This window comes from Delphinus delphis, chromosome 17 (genome assembly GCF_949987515.2).
Source record: "Delphinus delphis chromosome 17, mDelDel1.2, whole genome shotgun sequence".
In the NCBI taxonomy this organism is placed as follows: Eukaryota; Metazoa; Chordata; class Mammalia; order Artiodactyla; family Delphinidae; genus Delphinus; species Delphinus delphis.
Window position 1 is genome coordinate 48140783 of NC_082699.1, and position 22229 is coordinate 48163011.

The window sequence follows — 22229 nt, forward strand, 5'->3', positions numbered from 1 at the left end:
GCCCCCAGCAGCTGAGAAGGTGGGCTGGATTTTGTGTGGATTAGCAAAAGTCATTTATTCCTCAAGAAACTTTGCTATCATTTGCCAGAAAATTGTCAAAATTACTCTATAAATCTATGGCAACTACTATGTGGCGGGTCCTCGGATAGCTGTGCAAAAGCAGAGCCTTGGTCAACCTTCACCTGACGCCAGGCTGCCCCCATGAACGTCTGCAAGACAACACGGTGAAAAAGCATGGCGTAAATCGTCTTCATGTCCAGCCACGCACATGGTACAAGGCCTGGGTCTCTCTCCCCTCCTCCCACATGATGCGATGGTGTGGGTTTGGGGACTGGGAGAGGAGTGAGTTATAAACAGTCTTAGAAACAGGCATTAAAAGCAGAGTTTTCAGGCTGACCAACATTTACAAGCAGAGACACGGTAGTTGTGTTTATGTGCCTGTGTGTGAGTGCGTGCTAGCATGTGTGTGTGCAAACGCTTCTTTTGAGAAGGAAGATGATAGTGTACAAATTAGTTAAATGATACACGATGTGCAACTTCAAGGGAAAATGCTTAGTAGCTTCCGTGAAATAGTCACTGATAACATAGCTGCAATAATCAGCCACAGTCGTCATCACTATGCACCAAAGGGCACCCTACTCCCTAGTTCTTCTTTTTCCCCACATCCCACACTCCCGACTAGCCAAGGATGAAACAGTCATTCTTCTCCTTTTCACACACAAGGCCCTCTCTAGAACTCAGGGGGGCACTTTCATTAAACTGCAAGTCATTACTCTTCTCTGAATATAGTTAAATTCATTTATCTCTATCTTCAATGAGAAAGGGAAGGAAATTAAGCAGGAAAGACAGCACAGTGCCTTCAAGAATGGTGTATTCAAGGTCGAAAGCCTGCCATAATTGAGTTAAAAATAATAAACGAAAATAACTGTGAGGAAAGTATGCCTGCTTTGCAAAATACAGTCCAGCCTAGAAGTCTTCATTAAATGTTCCAGTGCACACAGTGTGTTAGTGTGCTTGAGATTCTGTGAGATACCCTACCGCTCATAAATACTGAAAAGGGACAGTTGCCATGGTAACTAAGTGCTATTTAATGAATGCAGAAGAGCGGAAGCTCATAGGATAGTCTTAAATTGCCAGAACATGAGTTATTGCTGCTGCTATAGGCTTGCAAGTAACTCACATGCCATCTTCTCTAATAAGGTTTTTAACAAGTTGGCCAATTTGACTGGTCTCTGTATTTACCACATGATACCACAAGATTCTGTCTCGACACTACATGAAAATCATAATCCTGATTTCGTCCTCCTGACTCTAAGCTCCAAGATATCCTACAGAAATGGGCCAAACATTTGCATAGGCAATGTGTCCTTAAATTTCAAGCTCTGACCCAAGCAGTGATGTGTTAGGGCACAAGGCTCTGTCACAAGCAATGGGCACTGGCTCACAGGGCTGTCACACTCAATACAGCAGACTCTTTTTGCTTCCCAAACAGGTGAATGCTCCGCATGCACCAAACGCCGTTTGTTTTGATTGTGCAACGACACAGAAGAGCTATTGTAGCTGATTTCTGCAGGAACTTTTTACAGGCTAGTAACGTCTTAGGTAACCTTTCAACAGTGTCCAAACCTTCTCTACAGACGCCCACTCTCAATCCTCTCTCAGCATCCAGCACCACATGTCAGATAACCTCACCCTGGAATCATCGGCTTTTTATAAAGAAAAAGAAACATGGCTGCACTGCCTGTCTTTCCCTTGATCTCCTTCGGCAACTTTAATGCAGTCCATTTTTAAGGTTACAGATTGTGTTGCAAACATACTTCTACATGCCATTAATAAGTAATGAGAATTAGAAAAAAAAAAGAAGGGAAAACTTCTGTGTTCCATGAAGCCAAATATCATTAGCAAACGCATCCATCCTCCAGAGGCTGGCTTTTTCTTGCATAACCAGAAGCTTGAATGCCCTGGTTGGGTCCCTTGGCTCAATGTGGGCTGTGGGCGCCCCCCTCAGGCTCTGGGGTGAAATGCACATTGTTGTCATTTGACATACTAACTAGTCAGCAGGGCAATTAATTGCTTTTGCTAAAAACCTTTCAGGAAATTTCGAAGGAAAATTCTGTTCAAACTTTAATGTTGTGGTCAGACAGAAAGCCTTCACATCACCAGCCTTTAGCTAATATTAAAATTAGATAGGTAGAATCAAAAGGAGTATCTTGCAAGAAAAAAAACCTACAGATATATCTATTTGTTCATTTGATTAAATGATGCTTCTTCACTAGATGAGCTCTCTTTAAAATTGCCTGTGTCTGTAACGAACAAGATTAAAACTGGAGATAGGCAGCCCACGACCTCTTCATCCTCCAGTCCCCTTCCACAGCCTGAACCTGTGCTTTCTGCTTGTAATCCCTGGCCTTAACTGCCTCCACCCAGACCCTGCTACCAATGCCTCAGTCTACCTCACCTCCATGTTTAGCCTTGACTCTCAGGGTCAGAAGCCTCATTTCCTCTCCTCTCTAACGTGACCCTAGGTCCTATGCCAATGACTGCACTAGTGCAAGAATGATCTTTCCTCCCTGGGCTTCCGCGGCACCTTGTTTCTGCCTCCCACGTGATATCCTTAACACATTCCTCCTGAGGCTGAGACCCTTTGACTTTATCTCTTATCTCCTCTCCACAGACTGTCAGCTTCCCAAAGGCAGGGCCTGGCTCTTGTACAGCCTTGACCCTCATACCTGGCTCTCAGCGATGCTCCTTGCTGACTGAATGAAAGAACCAGGAAGATAGCTCTCTGTTAACTTCATTTTCTTCTCTTATTTATTACAAGAGCTGCTTAAAAAGCTAATTGCGCCCCAACCTCAAAAATGAAGGGAACACAAGGAAAAGAAGACCCGTGAAGCAGTTCTTTCTTCTTTTCTTAGAGAATCCTTTCTCCTTTATTCATCTTCATTCATTTCAACAATTATCGATAACCTGCAATACGTTAAAAGTGTGAGGAAGGGCTTCCCTGGTGGCGCAGTGGTTGAGAATCTGCCTGCTAATGCAGGGGACACGGCTTCGAGCCCTGGTCTGGGAAAATCCCACATGCCGCGGAGCAACTAGGCCCGTGAGCCACAACTACTGAGCCTGCGCGTCTGGAGCCTGTGCTCCGCAACAAGAAAGGCCGCCATAGTGAGAGGCCCGCGCAACGCGATGAAGAGTGGCCCCCGCTTGCCACAACTAGAGAAAGCCCTCACACAGAAACGAAGACGCAACACAGCAAAAATTAATTAATTAATAAAAAACTAAAAAAAAAAGGGAGGAAATGCTGTTCTTCTTACTTTTCCTCTCACTATAATTGTTGCTGAATAAAATCTTTCCAATTTTCCTTTATGTCATTTCTTTACTTTTCCTCAGCCTTATTGAACTGTAATTGACATATAGCATTGTGTGAGTTTAACGTGTTGATTTAAAAAAATAATTAATTTATTTATGGCTGTGTTGGATCTTCGTTGCTCCGTGCGGGCTTTTTCTCTAGTTGCAGAGAGCGGGGGCTACTGTTGGTTGCGGTGCGCGGGCTTCTCATTGCAGTGGCTTCTCTTGTTGCGGAGCACGGGCTCTAGGTGTGCAGGCTTCAGTAGATGTGGCGCACGGGCTTAGTTGCTCCGTGGCAAGTGGGATCAAACCCGTGTCCACTGCATTGGCAGGTGGACTCTTAACCACTGCGCCACCAGGGAAGTCCCTAACACATTGATTTGATATACACTTACATATTGCAAAATGATTACTGCCAAAGCACCTCCGTCATGTCACATAATTACCATTTCTTTTTTGTGGTTAGAACATTTAAGATCTACTCTCTTAGCAACCTTCAAGTATATAATAGAGTTTATGCCATGTCTTAATCACATCAATCTTCCATACAGTGTGGAACCTGTATCCTTCTCACTCACCCCTTCAACGTTTATTGTGTTTCTACTCTGTGCTGAACTGGGTCAGACTCTGGGGTTGTAGAATCAGTTAAAACATAAAACTAGAGCATAATTCCCCACTCCTTAAGTGTGGGCTGTGCATAGTGACTTCCTTCTAAAAAGTACAATATGGAAAGGGGAAGAAACGACTAATTGTACAGTGGAGAAAACAGACGCAGCTGATCCAGGTCAACGACGACAGTGAGAAGTCACGTTGATAGTAGGTACCCTTGAAAGATTGTGATGAAAATAGTACTTTGCCTCTATGGTCTTCCTCCCCAAACCCGTAACCCCAGGCTAATAACGTCAAAAAAAAAAAAAAAAAAAAAAGGAAATAGACATTCTGCAAAATACCTGACCAGAATTCCTCAAAACTGTCAAGGTCATCAAAAATAAAGTCAGAAACATACAGAACAGACTTGTGGTTGTCAAGAGGGAGGGATGGAGTGGGAGGCTGGGATTAGCAGATGCCAAGTGTTATATACAGAATGGGTAAACAACGAGCTCCTACCGTGCAGCACAGGGAACTATATTCAGTATCCTGTGATAAACCATAATGGAAAACAATATAAAGAAGAACATATATGTGTGTGTGTGTGTGTGTGTGTGTGTGTGTGTGTATAACTGAATCACTTTGCTGTACAGTAGAAATTAACACAACATTGTACATCAACTGTACTTCAATAAAAATAAGAAAATAAAGTCAGAAAAATTCTCAGAGACCAAAGGAGCCTAAGGAAACATGATGACTAAATGCCATATGGTGTCCTGGATGAGATCCTGGAATGGAAAAAGAATATTAGGCAAAAACTAAGAAAGTCTCAATGTATGAACTCCAGTTAATAATATCATATCAGAACTGGTTCATTCATTGTAGCAAATGTATCAGAGTAATGTAAGATAATCATAACGGCAACCCACTGTGGGGCATCTGGGAGTCTCTGTGCTAACTCTGCAACTTTTCTGTAAATCTAAAACTATTCTGGAACAACACGTTTATTTTAAAAAATGGAATTTAAAAAAAAAAAAGGGGCTTCCCTGGTGGCGCAGTGGTTGAGAGTCCGCCTGCTGATCTGGGGACACGCGTTCGTGCCCCGGTATGGGAAGATCCCACATGCCGCGGAGCGGCTGGGCCTGTGAGCCATGGCCGCGTAGCCTGCGCGTCCAGAGCCTGTGCTCCGCAACGGGAGAGGCCACAACAGTGAGAGGCCCGCGTACCGCAAAAAAAAAAAAAAAAATGGAATTAGACTTCAAGAATGTTAACGAGGGAGAAAGACAGTGAATAAAGGCTGTGACGCAGCATGGTCGGTAGGCGTGCGGCATTCCAGAGAACGCAGTCTGCGAGGCGAGGAGAGGCAGACCGTCACGGCCGGTGGGGTAGTGGCTGGAGACAGGGGGAAGCTATGGGTGACTTGCAGACAGTTAGTGAAGGCTTAAAATATTATCTCGCACCATACAGGTCCTCCTTGAGGTCATCAGCATAAATTTTGGTCAGGAACAGCCAGCTCAGATGAGCAACTTTCTCCTAACAAGCGGGCCAAGAGTAGAGAAGGCTGGTGCATTCAGTTTCTGTCAAATTCTCTCTTTTGATATGAACTATGATAAATGCACTTTCTCCTTCTTCAAATATGATTCCTTTTCAAAGGTGAGGGAGAAATGAGAACACTCAAACTGTCCGGTCTAATTCCTAGCAAGGTGGAGAGCCATGGGAAGGCCATTCCCTGTGGATCTTCTTTTTAACCCTACACCTGGGTATCTCCAGCGGTACCAGCCTTAGTCTCCTCCGCTGTTGTAAAGTCTGAGGACAACACCAGCTCAGGTGTAAAGCATTGTCTTCCTTAGACAACTGGACAAAGAAAAATGACCTGAACTCAGGGTTGTGAATAAGTCACTTCCTTTACTTACCGCATATATTGTTGCTTGGAGGATATTTATAGGCTGTGATTATGTCTCTTTGAGTCATGTTTTCAGACTATATAAATTTAGACCACTCTCTCACCAGTGTTAGCTACTGATTTCTATAACATTCTTTGTCCTCCTTTTCCTAGTCAGTTGTTTCAGAATAGCCCTTAATGATCCAGATGTTTAGTTCTTATTCTTTTTTAAGATCTACATATTACCTGCTTAATTTCCTTCATTTCTAGCCTAAGAATAACTAACTTAAGGTCAAGCTAAAAAGCCTCTGTGCTTTTAAGTTTCTATCACTTTCACTTATCGGTTCTCTAGTATTTCTTATATAATATCTGTCCTTCACTTTGTAACAGTAATGATAACAGAAAATTAAATATTTACATTTTTATATGTGTCTTTTAGGAAAATGATACATATTGGCATGTGATTACTAGTGCTGAGTCTTCTCTATTGATGTCTGCTTATTGTGTATAACTAAGCGCTAAGATTAGAAAACCAGCACAGCCCAAGAGCCTGATGTGTAGATCCTGTTCCCAGCTCATCAGTGCCAAGCTGGAGAACCCAGGCATGTCATTTAAGGTCTCTGAATGTCCGTCCACTCTCTCATCTGTAAGATGAGATATTAATAATTTTTATGCCTACTTCAGAAGGCTTTTGTTACAATCTCATGAGAAATGCAAAAATGTTTATATGAATCTTCTTGTGCATCTCCATCAGAGCTCTTGGGTCACCAAGTGCATAGTCACTGAGCAGTCATATTTCAAAAGGAATCTTTTTTTCTGAGAAGTTGCTCTCATCAGTGGGGCTTAAAATATTCAGCAATATCCACAGATGTGCTGTCATCCAGGCTTTGTTGTTCCATTTAGAGAGCACAGTCAGAGTAGATTTAGCATAATTCTTAAGGGCCCTAGGATTTTCAGAATGGTAAATGAGCATTGGCTTCAATTTCAAGTCATCAGGTACATTAGCCCCTAACAAGAGAGTCAGCCTGTCCTTTGAAGCTTTGAAGCCAGGCATTGACTTTTCCTCTCTAGCTGTGCAAGTCCTAGATGGCATCTTCTACCGATATAAGGCTATTTCATCTACACTGAAAATCTGTGGTGCAGTGTAGCCACCTTCATTAATGATCTTAGCTAGATCTTCTGGGTCACTTGCTGCGTTGCCTTGTGCTTTTATGTTACGGAGATGACTTCTTTCCTGAAACCTCATAAGCCAACCTCTGCTAACTTCAAACTCTTCTTCTGCAGTTTCCTCACCTCTCTCAGCCTTCATAGAATGGAAGAGAGTTAAAGCTCTGGATTAGGCTTTGGTTTAAGGGAATGCTGTGGCTGGTTGGATCCTCTACCCAGACTACTAAAACTTTCTCTGTATCAGCAATAAGGCTGTTTCACTTTCTCATCATTCATTCGTGTGTTCACTGGAGTAGCACCTTTAATTTCCTTCAGTAACTTTTCTTTTGCATTCACAACTTGGCTAAGTGTTTGGTGCAAGAGGCCTAGCTTTCAGCCTATCTCAGCTTTCAATTTGCCTTAATCATTTCTAGCTTTTGATTTAAAGTGAGAGACATGAAACTGTTCCTTTTGCTTGAACACTTAGAGGCCACTGTAGGGTTCTTAACTGGCCGAATTTCAATACTGTTGTGTTTCAGGGAACAGGGAGGCCCAAGAAGAGGGAGAGAGATGGGGGAACAGCCGTTTGGTGGAGTAGTGAGAACACACACAAGTTCACTGTCTTACAGGGGCTCAGTTCGTCCCCAAACAATTACAGTAGTAACATCAAAGATCACTGATCACCACAATCAATGTAATAATAATGAAAAAGCTTCAAGTACTGCAAGAATTACCAAAATATGATGCAGAGACACAAACCGAGCAAATGCTATTGGAAAACTGGTGCTGATAGACTTGCTCCATGCAGGTTTGCCACAAACCCTCAGTTAGTTAAAAACATGGTATCTGTGAAGTGCAATAAGGTATGCCTACATAGACGTCTGTTTACTACAACATAACCCTTAATAGACTTTGAATAAATGCATTTTCGGTAAAGGTAGAAGGTCTTATCGTATCCCTGTTTGCACACACACGCGTGCATGCACACACACGCGTGCATGCACACACACACACACGCAACGTTAAAGTATGTGGGATTTTCTCCATTACAGCTGCAGAGTTTATGAAAAACAGAAATCAGGATGCAGGTGTTGTCTGTGCCAACATCCTATAAGGAGAAATTAACAAAGCTTCAGCTTCTACTGAATACTTTTCTGAATTGGTGGAATCAGCCAAACCTGCGATACTCACATAGAATTATGGAAATTGGAAACAAAAAGCCGGAGTCTACTGGGAATGACAGGCTCAAGATGAACTCAGCTGGAAAATTTGGCTAACTAAAAGTGACATCCTTTGTGCTGGAATTTTTCTATCTGGAAGCTGTAAAAAGGCTGTAATTATTTCGAGTTGTCAATGCAGCCCTTTTCAAACTAAGCCTTTCCTTTTCTTCATTGCTCTGCACCTTTCCTCCATGTGAACTCAGGCGTTTGCCAAGCACTAAAGTGGGAAATTCATACTGGTTTTATACACACATGCATTTCCAGGGAATGGGAAGCAACACAACTTTTACATTCTCTATGCCAAGGAAAACAAAAGAATGTTTGTACATCAAAACCTTTATCTTGTGCATAGGCTCAAAATACCCGAGCCTGGCTAAATAAATCACCTAATAAGAAATGGCTAATTAAGGCCAATGAAAATTTCTTCGCAAGTTAGTGCTTTTTCTCCATGGAGAAGCCAATACAAAAACTTAGACTTACCTTGTGGCTTTTGGGTCCCAAATCACAATGTCAGCATCTGAGCCCACAGCTATTTTTCCTTTTCTTGGATACAGATTAAAGATTTTAGCTGCATTTGTGCTGGTAACTGCCACAAACCAGTTTTCATCCATTTTGCCACTGTGCTGTAAAACAATTCAAGGAAGAAAATACATTTCTTTTTCTGATAAATGATAAAACACTAAAAATCTCCTGTCAATCAAAGTACAAGAATTTTATCTTTTAGAACCAAATAAAATTGCACCTAATTTCTTATATCGTGAAGCCAAACACACCTGTGAATACTGATAAATCTTAAACAATCATAATGATAATGATGGGGATGAATGGGGTTATATATGGAAGCCTGAAGATAAGCTTTCAGAAACCTACCAGCTTAACAAAACAGCCCCATTAATTTTTCCCATTCTTTCCAAAATCACAGACAAGAGCTAAATATTGGTAACAATATTTCCAATTCTTGTTTAAAGTTTACTACCACCACCTACTACATTTATAATCTAGGCCTAAGATTTATGAGATGATCATGTAGACATTATGTGGAATATTACAGAGTTAAAATAAGATAGACCTATAATTCAGGTGACTACGCGTTTAGAAATCAACTAAGATTCAATTTTGTGCTACTGAAATTTACATGAACCAACAGGCATGGACTGTCTGCTGTAAGAGATTTTAATATGGACAAACTTCAGTGGGATGTGATCCCTCTAAAATGATTTGTTTTTAAATGTTGAGAATTCATCCCTATGTACATTTACATGGCAAGAGCATCCTTAAGGTTTATTTAATTATCAAAGAGTCCTCATCTCATAAAAACATTAAGAACCATGTCCTGAAAGTAATTTTCCCCTAAATAAACCATCTGAATGTTTCAGAAAATAACATAGGCTCCTGTATATTATGAAGAGGTATCCGATCACTTTAAAGCCATTTATACACTTTATATATTATGAAAATCTGCTGTAATGAAGGTACTCATTGTAATTCACACAAGTTCAGTGAAAGGTTGGACTGTTATCAAGAAAGTCTAGGCTTCCAGGAAGATGGCGTAAGAGTAAGACGCAGAGATCACCTTCCTCCCCACAGATACACCAGAAATACATCTACACGTGGAACAACTCCTACAGAACACCTACTGAACGCTGGCAGAAGACCTCAGACCTCCCAAAAGGCAAGAACCCCCCCCCCCCCACGTACCTGGGTAGGGCAAAAGAAAAAAGAATAAACAGAGACAAAAGGATAGGGACGGGTCCTGCACCAGTGGGAGGGAGCTGTGAAGAAGGAAAGGTTTTCACACACTAGGAAGCCCCTTCGCGGGCGGAGACTGCGGGTGGCGGAGGGGGAAAGCTTCGAAGCCACGGAGGAGAGCACAGCAACAGGGGTGCGCAGGGCAAAGCGGGGAGATTCCCGCACAGAGGATTGGTGCCGACCGGCACTCACCAGCCCGAGAGGCTTGTCTGCCGCCCCGCCGGGGCTGACGGGACTGGGAGCTGAGGCTCGGGCTTCGGTCGCAGGGAGAGGACTGGGGTTGGCGGCGTGAACACAGCCTGAAGGGGGTTAGTGCGCCACGGCTAGCCGGGAGGGAGTCCGGGAAAAGGTCTGGAGCTGCCGAAGAGGCAAGAGACATTTTCTTCCCTCTTTGTTTCCCGGTGCGCGAGGAGAGGGGATTAAGAGCGCTGCTTAAAGGAGCTCCAGAGACGGGCGCGAGCCGCGGCTAAAAGCGCGGACCCCAGAAACAGGTATGAGCCGCTAAGGCTGCTGCTGCCGCCACCAAGAAGCCTGTGTGCGAGCACAGGTCACTATCCACACCCCCTTCCGGGGAGCCTGTGCGGCCAGCCGCTACCAGGGTCCCGGGATCCAGGGACAACTTACCCGGAAGAAAGCAAGGCGCGCCTCACGCTGGTGCAACGTCATGCCTGTGTCTGCCGACGCAGGCTCGCCCCGCCCTCCGTGCCCCTCCCTCCCCCCCGGCCTGAGTGAGCCAGAGCCCACGAATCAGCGGCTCCTTTAACCCTGTCCTGTCTGACCGAAGAACAGACGCCTTCCGGCGACCTACAAGCAGAGGCGGGGCCAAATCCAAAGCTGAGCCCCTGGGAGCTGTGAGAACAAAGAAGTGAAAGGGGAATCTCTCCCAGCAGCCTCAGAAGCAGCGGATTAAAGCTCCACAATCTACTTGATGTACCCTGCATCTGTGGAATACATGAATAGACAAGGAATCATCCCAAATTAAGGAGGTGGACTTTGAGAGCAAGATTTATATTTTCCCCTTTTCCTCTTTTTGTGAGTGTGTATGTGTATACTTCTGTGTGAGATTTTGTCTGTATAGCTTTGCTTCCACCATTTGTCCCAGGGTTCTATCCGTCCGTTTTTTTTTTCTCTTAATAATTATTTTTTATTTTAATAACTTTATTATATTTTATCTTACTTTATTTTATTTTACTTTATCTTCTTTCTTTTTTTCCTTCCTTCCCTCTTTCCTTCCTTCCTCCCTCCCTCCCTCCTTTCTTCCTTTCTTTCTTTCTACTTCTACTAATTCTTTCTTTCTACTTTTTCTCCCTTTTATTCTGAGCTGTGCGGATGAAAGGCTCTTGGTGCTGCAGCCAGGAGTCAGTGCTGTGCCTCTGAGTTGGGAGAGCCAACTTCAGCACACTGGTCCACAAGAGACCTCCCAGCTCCACGTAATATCAAACGGCGAAAATCTCCCAGAGATCTCCATCTCAACACCAGCACCCAGCTTCACTCAACGACCAGCAAGCTACAGTGCTGGACATACTATGACAAATAACTAGCAAGACAGGAACACAACCCCACCCATTAGCAGAGAGGCTGCCTAAAACCATAATAAGTCCACAAACCATAATAAGTCCACAGACACCTGAAAACACCACCAGACGTGGACCTGCCCACCAGAAAGACAAGATCCAGCCTCATCCACCAGAACACAGGCACTAGTCCCCTCCACCAGGAAGCCTACACAACCCACTGAACCAACCTTAGCCACTGGGGACAGACACCAAAAACAACGGGAACTACGAACCTGCAGCCTGCAAAAAGGAGACCCCAAACACAGTAAGATAAGCAAAATGAGAAGACAGAAAAACACACAGCAGATGAAGGAGCAAGATAAAAACCCACCAGACCTAACAAATGAAGAGGAAATGGCAGTCTACTTAAAAAAGAATTCAGAATAATGATAGTAAAGATGATCCAAAATCTTGGACATAGAATAGACAAAATGCAAGAAACATTTAACAAGGACCTAGAAGAACTAAAGATGAAACAAACAACGATGAACAACACAATAAATGAAATTAAAACTACTCTAGATGGGATCAATAGCAGAATAACTGAGGCAGAAGAACGGATAAGTGACCTGGAAGATAAGATATTGGAAATAACTACTGCAGAGCAGAATAAAGAAAAAAGAATGAAAAGAACTGAGGACAGTCTCAGAGACCTCTGGGACAACATGAAATGCACCAACATTCGAATTATAGGGGTTCCAGAAGAAGAAGAGAAAAAGAAAGGGACTGAGAAAATATTTGAAGAGATTATAGTTGAAAACTTCCCTAATATGGGAAAGGAAATAGTCAAGTCCAGGAAGTACAGAGAGTCCCATACAGGATAAATTCAAGGAGAAATATGCCAAGACACATATTAATCAAACTGTCAAAAATTAAATACAAAGAAAACATATTAAAAGCAGCAAGGGAAAAACAACAAATAACACACAAGGGAATCCCCATAAGCTTAACAGCTGATCTTTCAGCAGAAACTCTAAAAGCCAGAAGGGACTGGCAGGACATATTTAAAGTGATGAAGGAGAAAAACCTGCAACCAAGATTACTCTACCCAGCAAGGATCTCATTCAGATTTGATGGAGAGATTAAAACCTTTACAGACAAGCAAAAGCTGAGAGAGTTCAGCACCACCAAACCAACTCTACAACAACTGCTAAAGGAACTTCTCTAGGCAAGAAACACAAGAGAAGGAAAAAACCTACAATAACTAACCTAAAACAGTTAAGAAAATGGGAATAGGAACATACATATTGATAATTACCTTAAATGTAAATGGACTAAATGCTCCCACCAAAAGACACAGATTGGCTGAATGGATACAAAAATAAGACCCATATATTTGCTGTCTACAAGAGACCCACTTCAGACCTAGAGACACATACAGACTGAAAGTAAGGAGATGGAAAAAGACATTTCATGCAAATGAAACCAAAAGGAAGCTGGAGGAGCAATTCTCATATTAGACAAAATAGACTTTAAAATAAAGACTATTACAAGAGACAAAGAAGGACACTACATAATGATCAAGGGATCGATCCAAGAAGAAGATATAACAATTGTAAATATTTATGCACCCAACATAGGAGCACCAACATAGGAGCACATAAGGCACATAAGGTATTTATGCACCCAACATAGGAGCACCAACATAGGAGCACATAAGGCAAATACTAACAGCCATAAAAGGGGAAATCGACAGTAACACATTCATAGTAGGGGACTTAAACACCCCACTTTCACCAATGGACAGATCATCCAAAATGAAAATAAATAAGGAAACACAAGCTTTAAATGATACATTAAACAAGATGGACCTAATTGATATTTATAGGACATTCCATCCAAGAACAACAGAATACACATTTTTCTCAAGTGCTCATGGAACATTCTCCAGGATAGATCATATCTTGGATCACAAATCAAGCCTTGGTAAATTTAAGAAAATTGAAATTGTATCAAGTATCTTTTCCAACCACCATGCTATGAGATTAGATATCAATTACAGGAAAAGATCTGTAAAAAATACAAACACATGGAAGCTAAACAATACACTACTTAATAACAAAGTGATCACTAAAGAAATCAAAGAGGAAATCAAAAAATACCTAGAAACAAATGACAATGGAGACACGACGACCCATAATCTATGGGATGCAGCAAAAGCAGTTCTAAGAGGGAAGTTATAGCAATACAATCCTACCTTAAGAAACAGGAAACATCTCGAATAAACAACCTAAACTTGCACCTAAAGCAATTAGAGAAAGAACAAAAAAACCCCAAAGTTAGCAGAAGGAAAGAAATCATAAAAATCAGATCAGAAATAAATGAAAAAGAAATGAAGGAAACGATAGCAAAGATCAATAAAACTAAAAGCTGGTTCTTTGAGAAGATAAATAAAATTGATAAACCATTAGCCAGACTCATCAAGAAAAAAAGGGAGAAGACTCAAATCAATAGAATTAGAAATGAAAAAGGAGAAGTAACAACTGACACTGCAGAAAGACAAAAGATTATGAGAGATTACTACAAGCAACTCTATGCCAATAAAATGGACAACCTGGAAGAAATGGACAAATTCTTTGAAATGTACAACATGCCAAGACTGAATCAGAAAGAAATAGAAAATATGAACAGACCAATCACAAGCACTGAAATTGAAACTGGGATTCAAAATCTTCCAACAAACAAAATCCTAGGACCAGATGGCTTCACAGGCGAATTCTATCAAACATTTAGAGAAGCGCTAACGCCTATCCTTCTCAAACTCTTCCAAAATGTAGCAGAGGGATGAACACTCCCAAACTCATTCTACGAGGCCACCATCACTCTGATACCAAAACCAGACAAGGATGTCACCAAGAAAGAAAACTACAGGCCAATATCACTGATGAACATAGGTGCAAAAATCCTCAACAAAATACTAGCAAACAGAATCCAACAGCACATTAAAAGGATCAAACACCATGATCAAGTGGGGTTTATTCCAGGAATGCAAGGATTCTTCAACATACGCAAGTCAATCAACGTGATACACCATATTAACAAACTGAAGGAGAAAAACCATATGATCATCTCAATAGATGCAGAGAAAGCTTTTGACAAAATTCAACACCGATTTATGATAAAAACCCTCCAGAAAGTAGGCATAGAGGGAACTTTCCTCAACATAATAAAGGCCATACATGACAAACCCACAGTCAACATCGTCCTCAATGGTGAAAAACTGAAAGCATTTCCACTAAGATAAGGAACAACACAAGGTTGCCCACTCTCACCACTCTTATTCAACATAGTTTTGGAAGTTTTAGCCATAGCAATCAGAGAAGAAAAGGAAATGAAAGGAATCCAAATCGGAAAAGAAGAAGTAAAGCTGTCACTGTTTGCAGATGACATGTTACTATACATAGAGAATCCTAAAGATGCTACCAGAAAACTACTAGAGCTAATCAATGAATTTGGTAAAGTAGCAGGATACAAAATTAATGCACAGAAATCTCTGGCATTCCTATACACTAATGATGAAAAATCTGAAAGTGAAATCAAGAAAACACTCCCATTTCCAATTGCAACAAAAAGCATAAAATATCTAGGAATAAACCTACCTAAGGAGACAAAAGACCTGTATGCAGAAAATTATAAGACACTGATGAAAGAAATTAAAGATGATACAAATAGATGGAGAGATATACCATGTTCTTGGCTTGGAAGAATCAACATTGTGAAAATGACTCTACTACCCAAAGCAATCTACTGATTCAATGCAATCCCTATCAAACTACCACTGGCACTTTTTACAGAGCTAGAACAAAAAATTTCACAATTTGTATGGAAATACAAAAGACCCCGAATAGCCAAAGCAATCTTGAGAACGAAAAACGGAGCTGGAGGAATCAGGCTCCCTGACTTCAGACTATACTACAACGCTACAGTAATCAAGACAGTATGGTACTGGAACAAAAACATAAAGATAGATCAATGGAACAGGATAGAAAGCCCAGAGATAAACCCACGCACATATGGTCACCTTATCTTTGATAAAGGAGGCAGGAATGTACGGTGGAGAAAGGACAGCCTCTTCAATAAGTGGTGCTGGGAAAACTGGACAGGTACATGTAAAAGTATGAGATCAGATCACTCCCTAACACCATACACAAAAATAAACTCAAAATGGATTAAAGACCTAAATGTAAGGCCAGAAACTATCAAACTCTTAGAGAAAAACATATGAACACTCTATGACATAAATCACAGCAAGATCCTTTTTGACCCACCTCCTAGAGAAATGGAAATAAAAACAAAAATAAACAAATGGGACCTAAAGAAACGTCAAAGCTTTTGCACAGCAAAGGAAACCATAAACAAGACGAAAAGACAACCCTCAGAATGGGAGAAAATATTTGCAAATGAAGCAACTGACAAAGGATTAATCTTCAAAATTTATAAGCAGCTCATGCAGCTTAGTAACAAAAAAACAAACAACCCAATCCAAAAATGGGCAGAAGACCTAAATAGACATTTCTCTAAAGAAGATATACAGACTGCCAACAAACACATGAAAGAATGCTCAACATCAGTAATCATTAGAGAAATGCAAATCAAAACTACAATGAAATATCATCTCACACCAGTCAGAATGGCCATCATCAAAAAATCTAGAAACAGTAAATGCTGGAGAGGGTGTGGAGAAAAGGGAACACTCTTGCACTGTTGGTGGGAATGTAAATTGATACAGCCACTGTGGAGAACAGTATGGAGGTTCCTTAAAAAACTACAAATAGAACTACCATATGACCCAGCAATCCCACTACTGGGCATATACCCTGAGAAAACCATAATTCAAAAAGAGTCATGTACCAAACTGTTCATTGCAGCTCTATTTACAATAGCCCTGAGATGGAAACAACCTAAGTGTCCATCATGGGATGAATGGATAAAGAAGATGTGGCACATATATACAATGGAATATTACTCAGCCATAAAAAGAAATGAAATTGAGCTATTTGTAATGAGGTGGATAGACCTAGAGTCTGTCATACAGAGTGAAGTAAGTCAGAAAGAGAGAGACTGTATGCTAACACATATATATGGAATTTAAGAAAAAAATAATGTCATGAAGAACCTAGGGGTAAGACAGGAATAAAGACACAGACCTACTAGAGAATGGACTTAAGGATATGGGGAGGGGGAAGGGTAAGCTGTGACAAAGCGAGAGAGAGGCATGGACATATATACACTACCAAACGTAAGGTAGATAGCTAGTGGGAAGCAGCCGCATAGCACAGGGCGATCAGCTCGGTGCTTTGTGACCACCTAGAGGGGTGGGATAGGGAAGGTGGGAGGGAGGGAGACGCAAGAGGGAAGAGATATGGGAACTTATGTATATGTATAACTGATTCATTTTGTTGTAAAGCAGAAACTAACACACCATTGTAAAGCAATTATACTCCAATAAAGATGTTTAAAAAAAAGTATAAATAAATAAGACAGAGAATGAATTTTAACCTCATCTAGTTATGGAAAACATGGAAATAATAACACATGCCTTTTCTAGACCACACTTCCAGATTACAAAGATGAGAAAGGAAAGTTAACTTTGGCAAATAAATATGTTTAGAGTCTCCTAAAAAAAAAAAAAAAAGTCTAAGCGAAGAGAAAGAAAATAAAAGTTATCTGGGATGCTTAGAATTAGAGTAGAGGTAGCAGGGGGTGGAGAGGACAATTGGTAGAAGATAGGGCTGTAGAGATGTTTTGAAGGTCCTTGCATGTAAATTAACTGTTCAAATGTCATCCAATAAGTAATGCTGAAAATTAAAGGATTTTAGAGAGGAAAGTAGCATGAACAGACCCTGGTGTTTGAAAGGCAACTCTGGTCTTAGAGTGTGGGATAGATTGTAGCAAGGCAGAGAGTGGAGGCAGGGGCACCAGCTGTGAGACTACTGCAATGATCCAAACAAGACATGGGCCTCAAAGTAGAATGGTGGACATGATGGTGGAAATAAGGAGGCATTTTGGAAATAAAATTGACAAGACCTGGTAAAACATTAGAGCTAGAAGTGAGGGGTATGTGTAAGGGATTCTGTGGTGTGAGATGTGATTAATGTGCCATTGAAGGGAGGGGTTCTGAGAGATGGGTGAGAATGGCATGACAATGGGGACCTCAGGTCTTACCAGGCAAGTCTCCACTGCTGATCTTTACAACTACACCTGCCAGCTGGCTGGATAGGCTAACATGAACATTTAGCCATTTGATTCTTCTTCATCCTCAGGTAGAAATTTTTAAATCATGAAATTAAAAAAAAATCTCTTTCTATATTTTGGATTATTATTTATGTAACCTCATATAGCAGTTTTTAAAACATAATATCCAAAAGTTCTTTAAAAGGGGCATCTACATTTTTATATGAAAAGGAGGTATGGACGTAATAAAAATTCTTGATGTCCTTTCAATCATTCGAAGTATTTATATCAGTGACACATGAGGAACTAGGATTCAAAAACATGGAAATCAAGTAGAAGTGCTATTACATTTCAAAGATTTCAAGAATAATCCTCTAGGTACCCAATCTAAATTTATACCCTAATGTCTGCATCATGGTGCAAAGATCCTCTAAACCATGCAGAGAAGAAAATTGTTTTTCATTATTATTTTGGGGGATGGCATGGTGGTGATGCTACTGTTGTATTCCCAGTTTCCACTCTAGTGAAAACAATCAAAAAACTTCTCTATGAAGGCTTTTGCCACTCTGGTCCTAAAATGGGCCAGATTCTGGCTGAAAAATCAGGCAAAACAGACTGAATCCTGTGAAACTCACCACGCCTTTTTCCCATATTACTAACATCCGGTCCTCAACACCATTCACTCCATTGGGAATCTTAGTAAAATCGTCCTTCCCAAGAGCTTTCTGGCAGGTGTTGAAAGTGCAGTGGTCAGACCCTGTTATGGTTAGATCACCACTGTAAAAGAGAAACACACAAGAGCAATAGGGGTGAGTAGATAGAATATGTCAGGAGGAAGCTACCATAACCTTCCCTGGTCTCTGGACCCCATTCTCAACTGACAGTCAGAAAACTGCAATGGAGAATGGGCAGCTTTTTCAAGTACATATTTCACCCATGCCTGCCTCTATTCCAGGAAACACTTTGGGAGAATAATACTCTTACATGAAGTATGATGAAGGATCGTGCTTGGGTCAGAAAAAGTGGGTTCTAGGCTCCATCACCTACTGGCTATGTGACTATGAGTTTGTCCAGTGCTCAGTTTCTCATCTAGAAATTGGTTATTATATATACTTGATGACAATTATTCAGGGTCACTGGCAATAACATAAGTGAAAATTTCTTGTGAGTACAGAACTACACAAAGGTGAACCAGGGTGATCCACATGAACAGAGGCAGCCCCTGGCCACATGGCAATGTTGTGATGAGCAGAGGTGGGACACTGGCTGAGGATGTTGAGGTCACGAGCAACAGGAATTGTGCTTTGACCTGTGAGTCACCTTGGGGATGTAGAAGGCTGAAGGAGGTAGGAGCCTGAAAGGAAATGGCAAGTGAACTCTTGGACAGTCTGTGGTGAAAAGCTCTTTTGTTAACTTGGATCTGAGTATCCGTGAATGGGGAATGTCTGAATGTCCATGAATGGTGTATTTCTCAAGAATAAATGATCAACATGTCTCCCAAAACAGCATCTGAAAATAGTTTGGATGGCCTTTCATGGGGATAACCTGCTCAGAGGGTAGGATTTTGCCTTTCACCTCTCCAGTGGCTCTGCCCTAGATCATCATCTCTTGTATCTATACAACAAGCACATCTGGTTCCTGGGTTGTTTCAGCATAGAAAAATACTCAAGACTATTCTGTATGATAAAAATAGGGCATATTGAAGAGACCTGGTCCTAGGCAGCAAGAGATAGAAAAGACAACGAAAACATCAGAGCAGAGGAAAATTTCAGTAAAAATGATCCGATTTCTCTGTGGCCAGGAGAGATTTTATACCACATCATAACACAATTAAGCCAATGCTTTTGGGTCTCCAGATGAAGGATTCCCCAGGGCCTGTGAGGTCAAGTAGGACAGAAGACTGGGAGGTCAATGGAAGGTCCAGATGGTAGGACAAGATCTCCTACACTCAAAACACTCAAGATTTGGGACCAGCAAAACATCTTCTTTTGGCAAAATACCTTACAATCATCTACTAAACTATTACTTAGCCAATAGATTCATGAGGAAGTCAGGCGTTGAAGGGTCCGGTCGTAGGGGTGGACCCATAACGTGATGGGCTGCATGGAGCCATTCTCTATTCCAGTAGTGAGTGCCATCTGTGCCGAGACCTGCTGCGATGGCTTCTCCATAGACCACCTTCCCTGGAAAGTTCAAAGGGAAGCGTTCAGCACCTCGATTTGCTCTTAAGAGAGCCATTTGACAAACACATAAATATTAGTCTTCTCTGTCCTACCTAAACTACAATTTACCTCTCTGATCAGGACTGAAAAGTAAAATCTACTGTTTACCGAGCCTTTCCTATGCTCCAGTCAGTGTGCACTGCATGCTGTGGTAGATGACTGTACCCACTCGCTGATATTAGGCTTGGCCTCATGGCTTCCTTTGGCCAATTATATATGAATAGAAGTAACATGTGCTGCTTCCAAGCAGAACCTGTTAGAGCCACAATGAGTTCTCCCTCTGTCATGAGACCAGTAGAAGCTGCTTCTTCAGGTGTGTCTCAGAATGAAGAGACTATAGAGCAGAGGCAGAGCCAACCGATGATGGATATGAGTATGAATAAGAAATAAATCTCTGCCATTGTAAGCCACTGATATTTTCAGTTAATTTGTCACTGTAGCATAACCTAGCAAAAGCTGGCTGAAATATGTGCCATTCTAATGGAATCTTCTCAAAAACCCTATCTGGAAAAAGCTATTATTATCTCCATTAAAGTATGAGTCCTGGGCAAATATCTAGAGAAAACTATAATTCAAAAAGTTACATGCACCCCGATGTTCACTGCAGCACTATTTACAATAGCAACCTAAATGGAAGACATGGAAGCAACCTAAATATCCATCAACAGGTGAATGGATAAAGAGGATGTGGTACATATATACAATGGAATATTACTCAGCCATAAAAAAGAATGGAATAATGCCATCTGCAGCAACATGGATGGACCTAGAGATTATCATATACTAAGTGAAGTAAGCCAGACAGAGAAAGAGAAATATCACATGATATCACTTATATGTGGAATCTAAAAAATAATGATACAAATGAACTTATTTACAAAACAGAAATAGACCCACAGACATAGAAAACAAACTTATGGTTACCAAAGGGGAAGGGAGGGAGGGATAAATTAGGAGTCTGGGATTAACAAATACACACTACTATATGTAAAATAGATAAACAACGAGGACCTACTGTATAGCACAGGGAACTATATTTAATATTTTGTAATAATCTGTAAGGGAAAAGAATCTGAAAAAGAATATATATATATATATATATATATATATATATATATATATATGTATATATGTGTATAACTGAATCACTTTGCGGTACACCTGAAACTAACACAGCATTATAAATCAACTATGTTTCAATAAAATAAATAAATAAAGATAAAACTTTTATAAAAGATGAGGTTAAGGCTTATAGGATTAAGTAACTTTTGTACAGTTAAATTACACGCACTCAGCATAGACGGGGTGGAGAAGGTAGGGTCTGAATCCAGGCATTTTGACTTGAGTGGTCCTAACCTCTACACTATACTATCCTGATGACAATGATCTTATGGTCATACAGAGTCCAACCACACTATATCTCTGTTGCAAGTAGACCGATCATCTTTGCACACCCTTAAGGTATAAACCTCCTCTAAAAACTTATGTTAAATAAAATAACACTCAGATAATAAAACTGTAGCCAGAACTGCATATTTATAAAATCATGCAAATGAGGCCATCAAAAGCACACAGTGTTAGAAAAGTTAATAGCGTGTAGTGAATTTGAATTTAAAATCAGGAGCCTATCTCTGATTAGCATTTGTCAGCATAATAGATTCTTTGGCATCCACCTGCTCATATCCAAGCAGTCATGAAAGAGAGTGCACAGAAAGGAGAAGCTGGCATCCCAATTACTTCACTCTGGTTAACCAGACGCCAGAGACTTGAGTTAAAATCCTGATATACAACTGAAATGCACTGATTTCCTCGGAGTCCTGACAGTGGATGGCCACCAGCTGCCTGAGTCATATCGAACTGGAACGTAGCACCCTATTACCTCACAGATCATTTCTCCCCCAAATGAGCCATCTTCCTCCAGTGAGCCGAGGGATTTGAAAAACCCTGAAAGCAAGGCTGCTTGAAGCCTAACCAACTTTGCCTCTTATGTAACCTAGCATCAAACTATTGTTGATAAAAGTTATCCTCCAAGAAGTTAGCCACGGCTAATATCCTTCACTTTCATGATATACACACACTAGATGAATCCCACCCCGTTTCTTACTGTCCTATTCCCAGAAAAGAGGAAATGCCGTTAGTATCTCCTTCTGGTGTACCGAACAAGAAGCAATCACTTTTAACATGAACTAAGAGGTAATGCACTATTTACTGGAGAGATAACAGGACGGGCATGGTATTTCATCTGCAGGTACAAAGAGACCTTCCTATTCCAAGAGAACTTCTTACGGATGCTTGGACAATGAAAAACTCAGATTCTTGATCTGCAATCACTTTACAAGTTGCC

At 41.0% G+C, this 22229-nt stretch overlaps 1 protein-coding gene across 7 annotated transcripts in view; it reads right to left on the reverse strand.

The window, feature by feature from the left end:
• The window catches only part of DPYS (dihydropyrimidinase), a 155539-nt gene that overhangs the window by 101952 nt on the left and 31358 nt on the right, over nucleotides 1-22229 (reverse strand). For all 7 annotated transcript variants that reach the window (XR_009516635.1, XM_059995046.1, XM_059995041.1 and 4 more), the window contains 3 exons: nucleotides 19690-19846; nucleotides 18299-18440; nucleotides 8665-8807 (listed from right to left, as the gene is read on the reverse strand). Coding sequence is in view for 6 of the 7 variants with exons in the window: in XM_059995046.1 (XP_059851029.1) it covers nucleotides 8665-8807; nucleotides 18299-18440; nucleotides 19690-19846 (442 nt within the window). In the remaining variant the exon portion in view is untranslated. The remainder of the gene's footprint in view (nucleotides 1-8664; nucleotides 8808-18298; nucleotides 18441-19689; nucleotides 19847-22229) is intronic.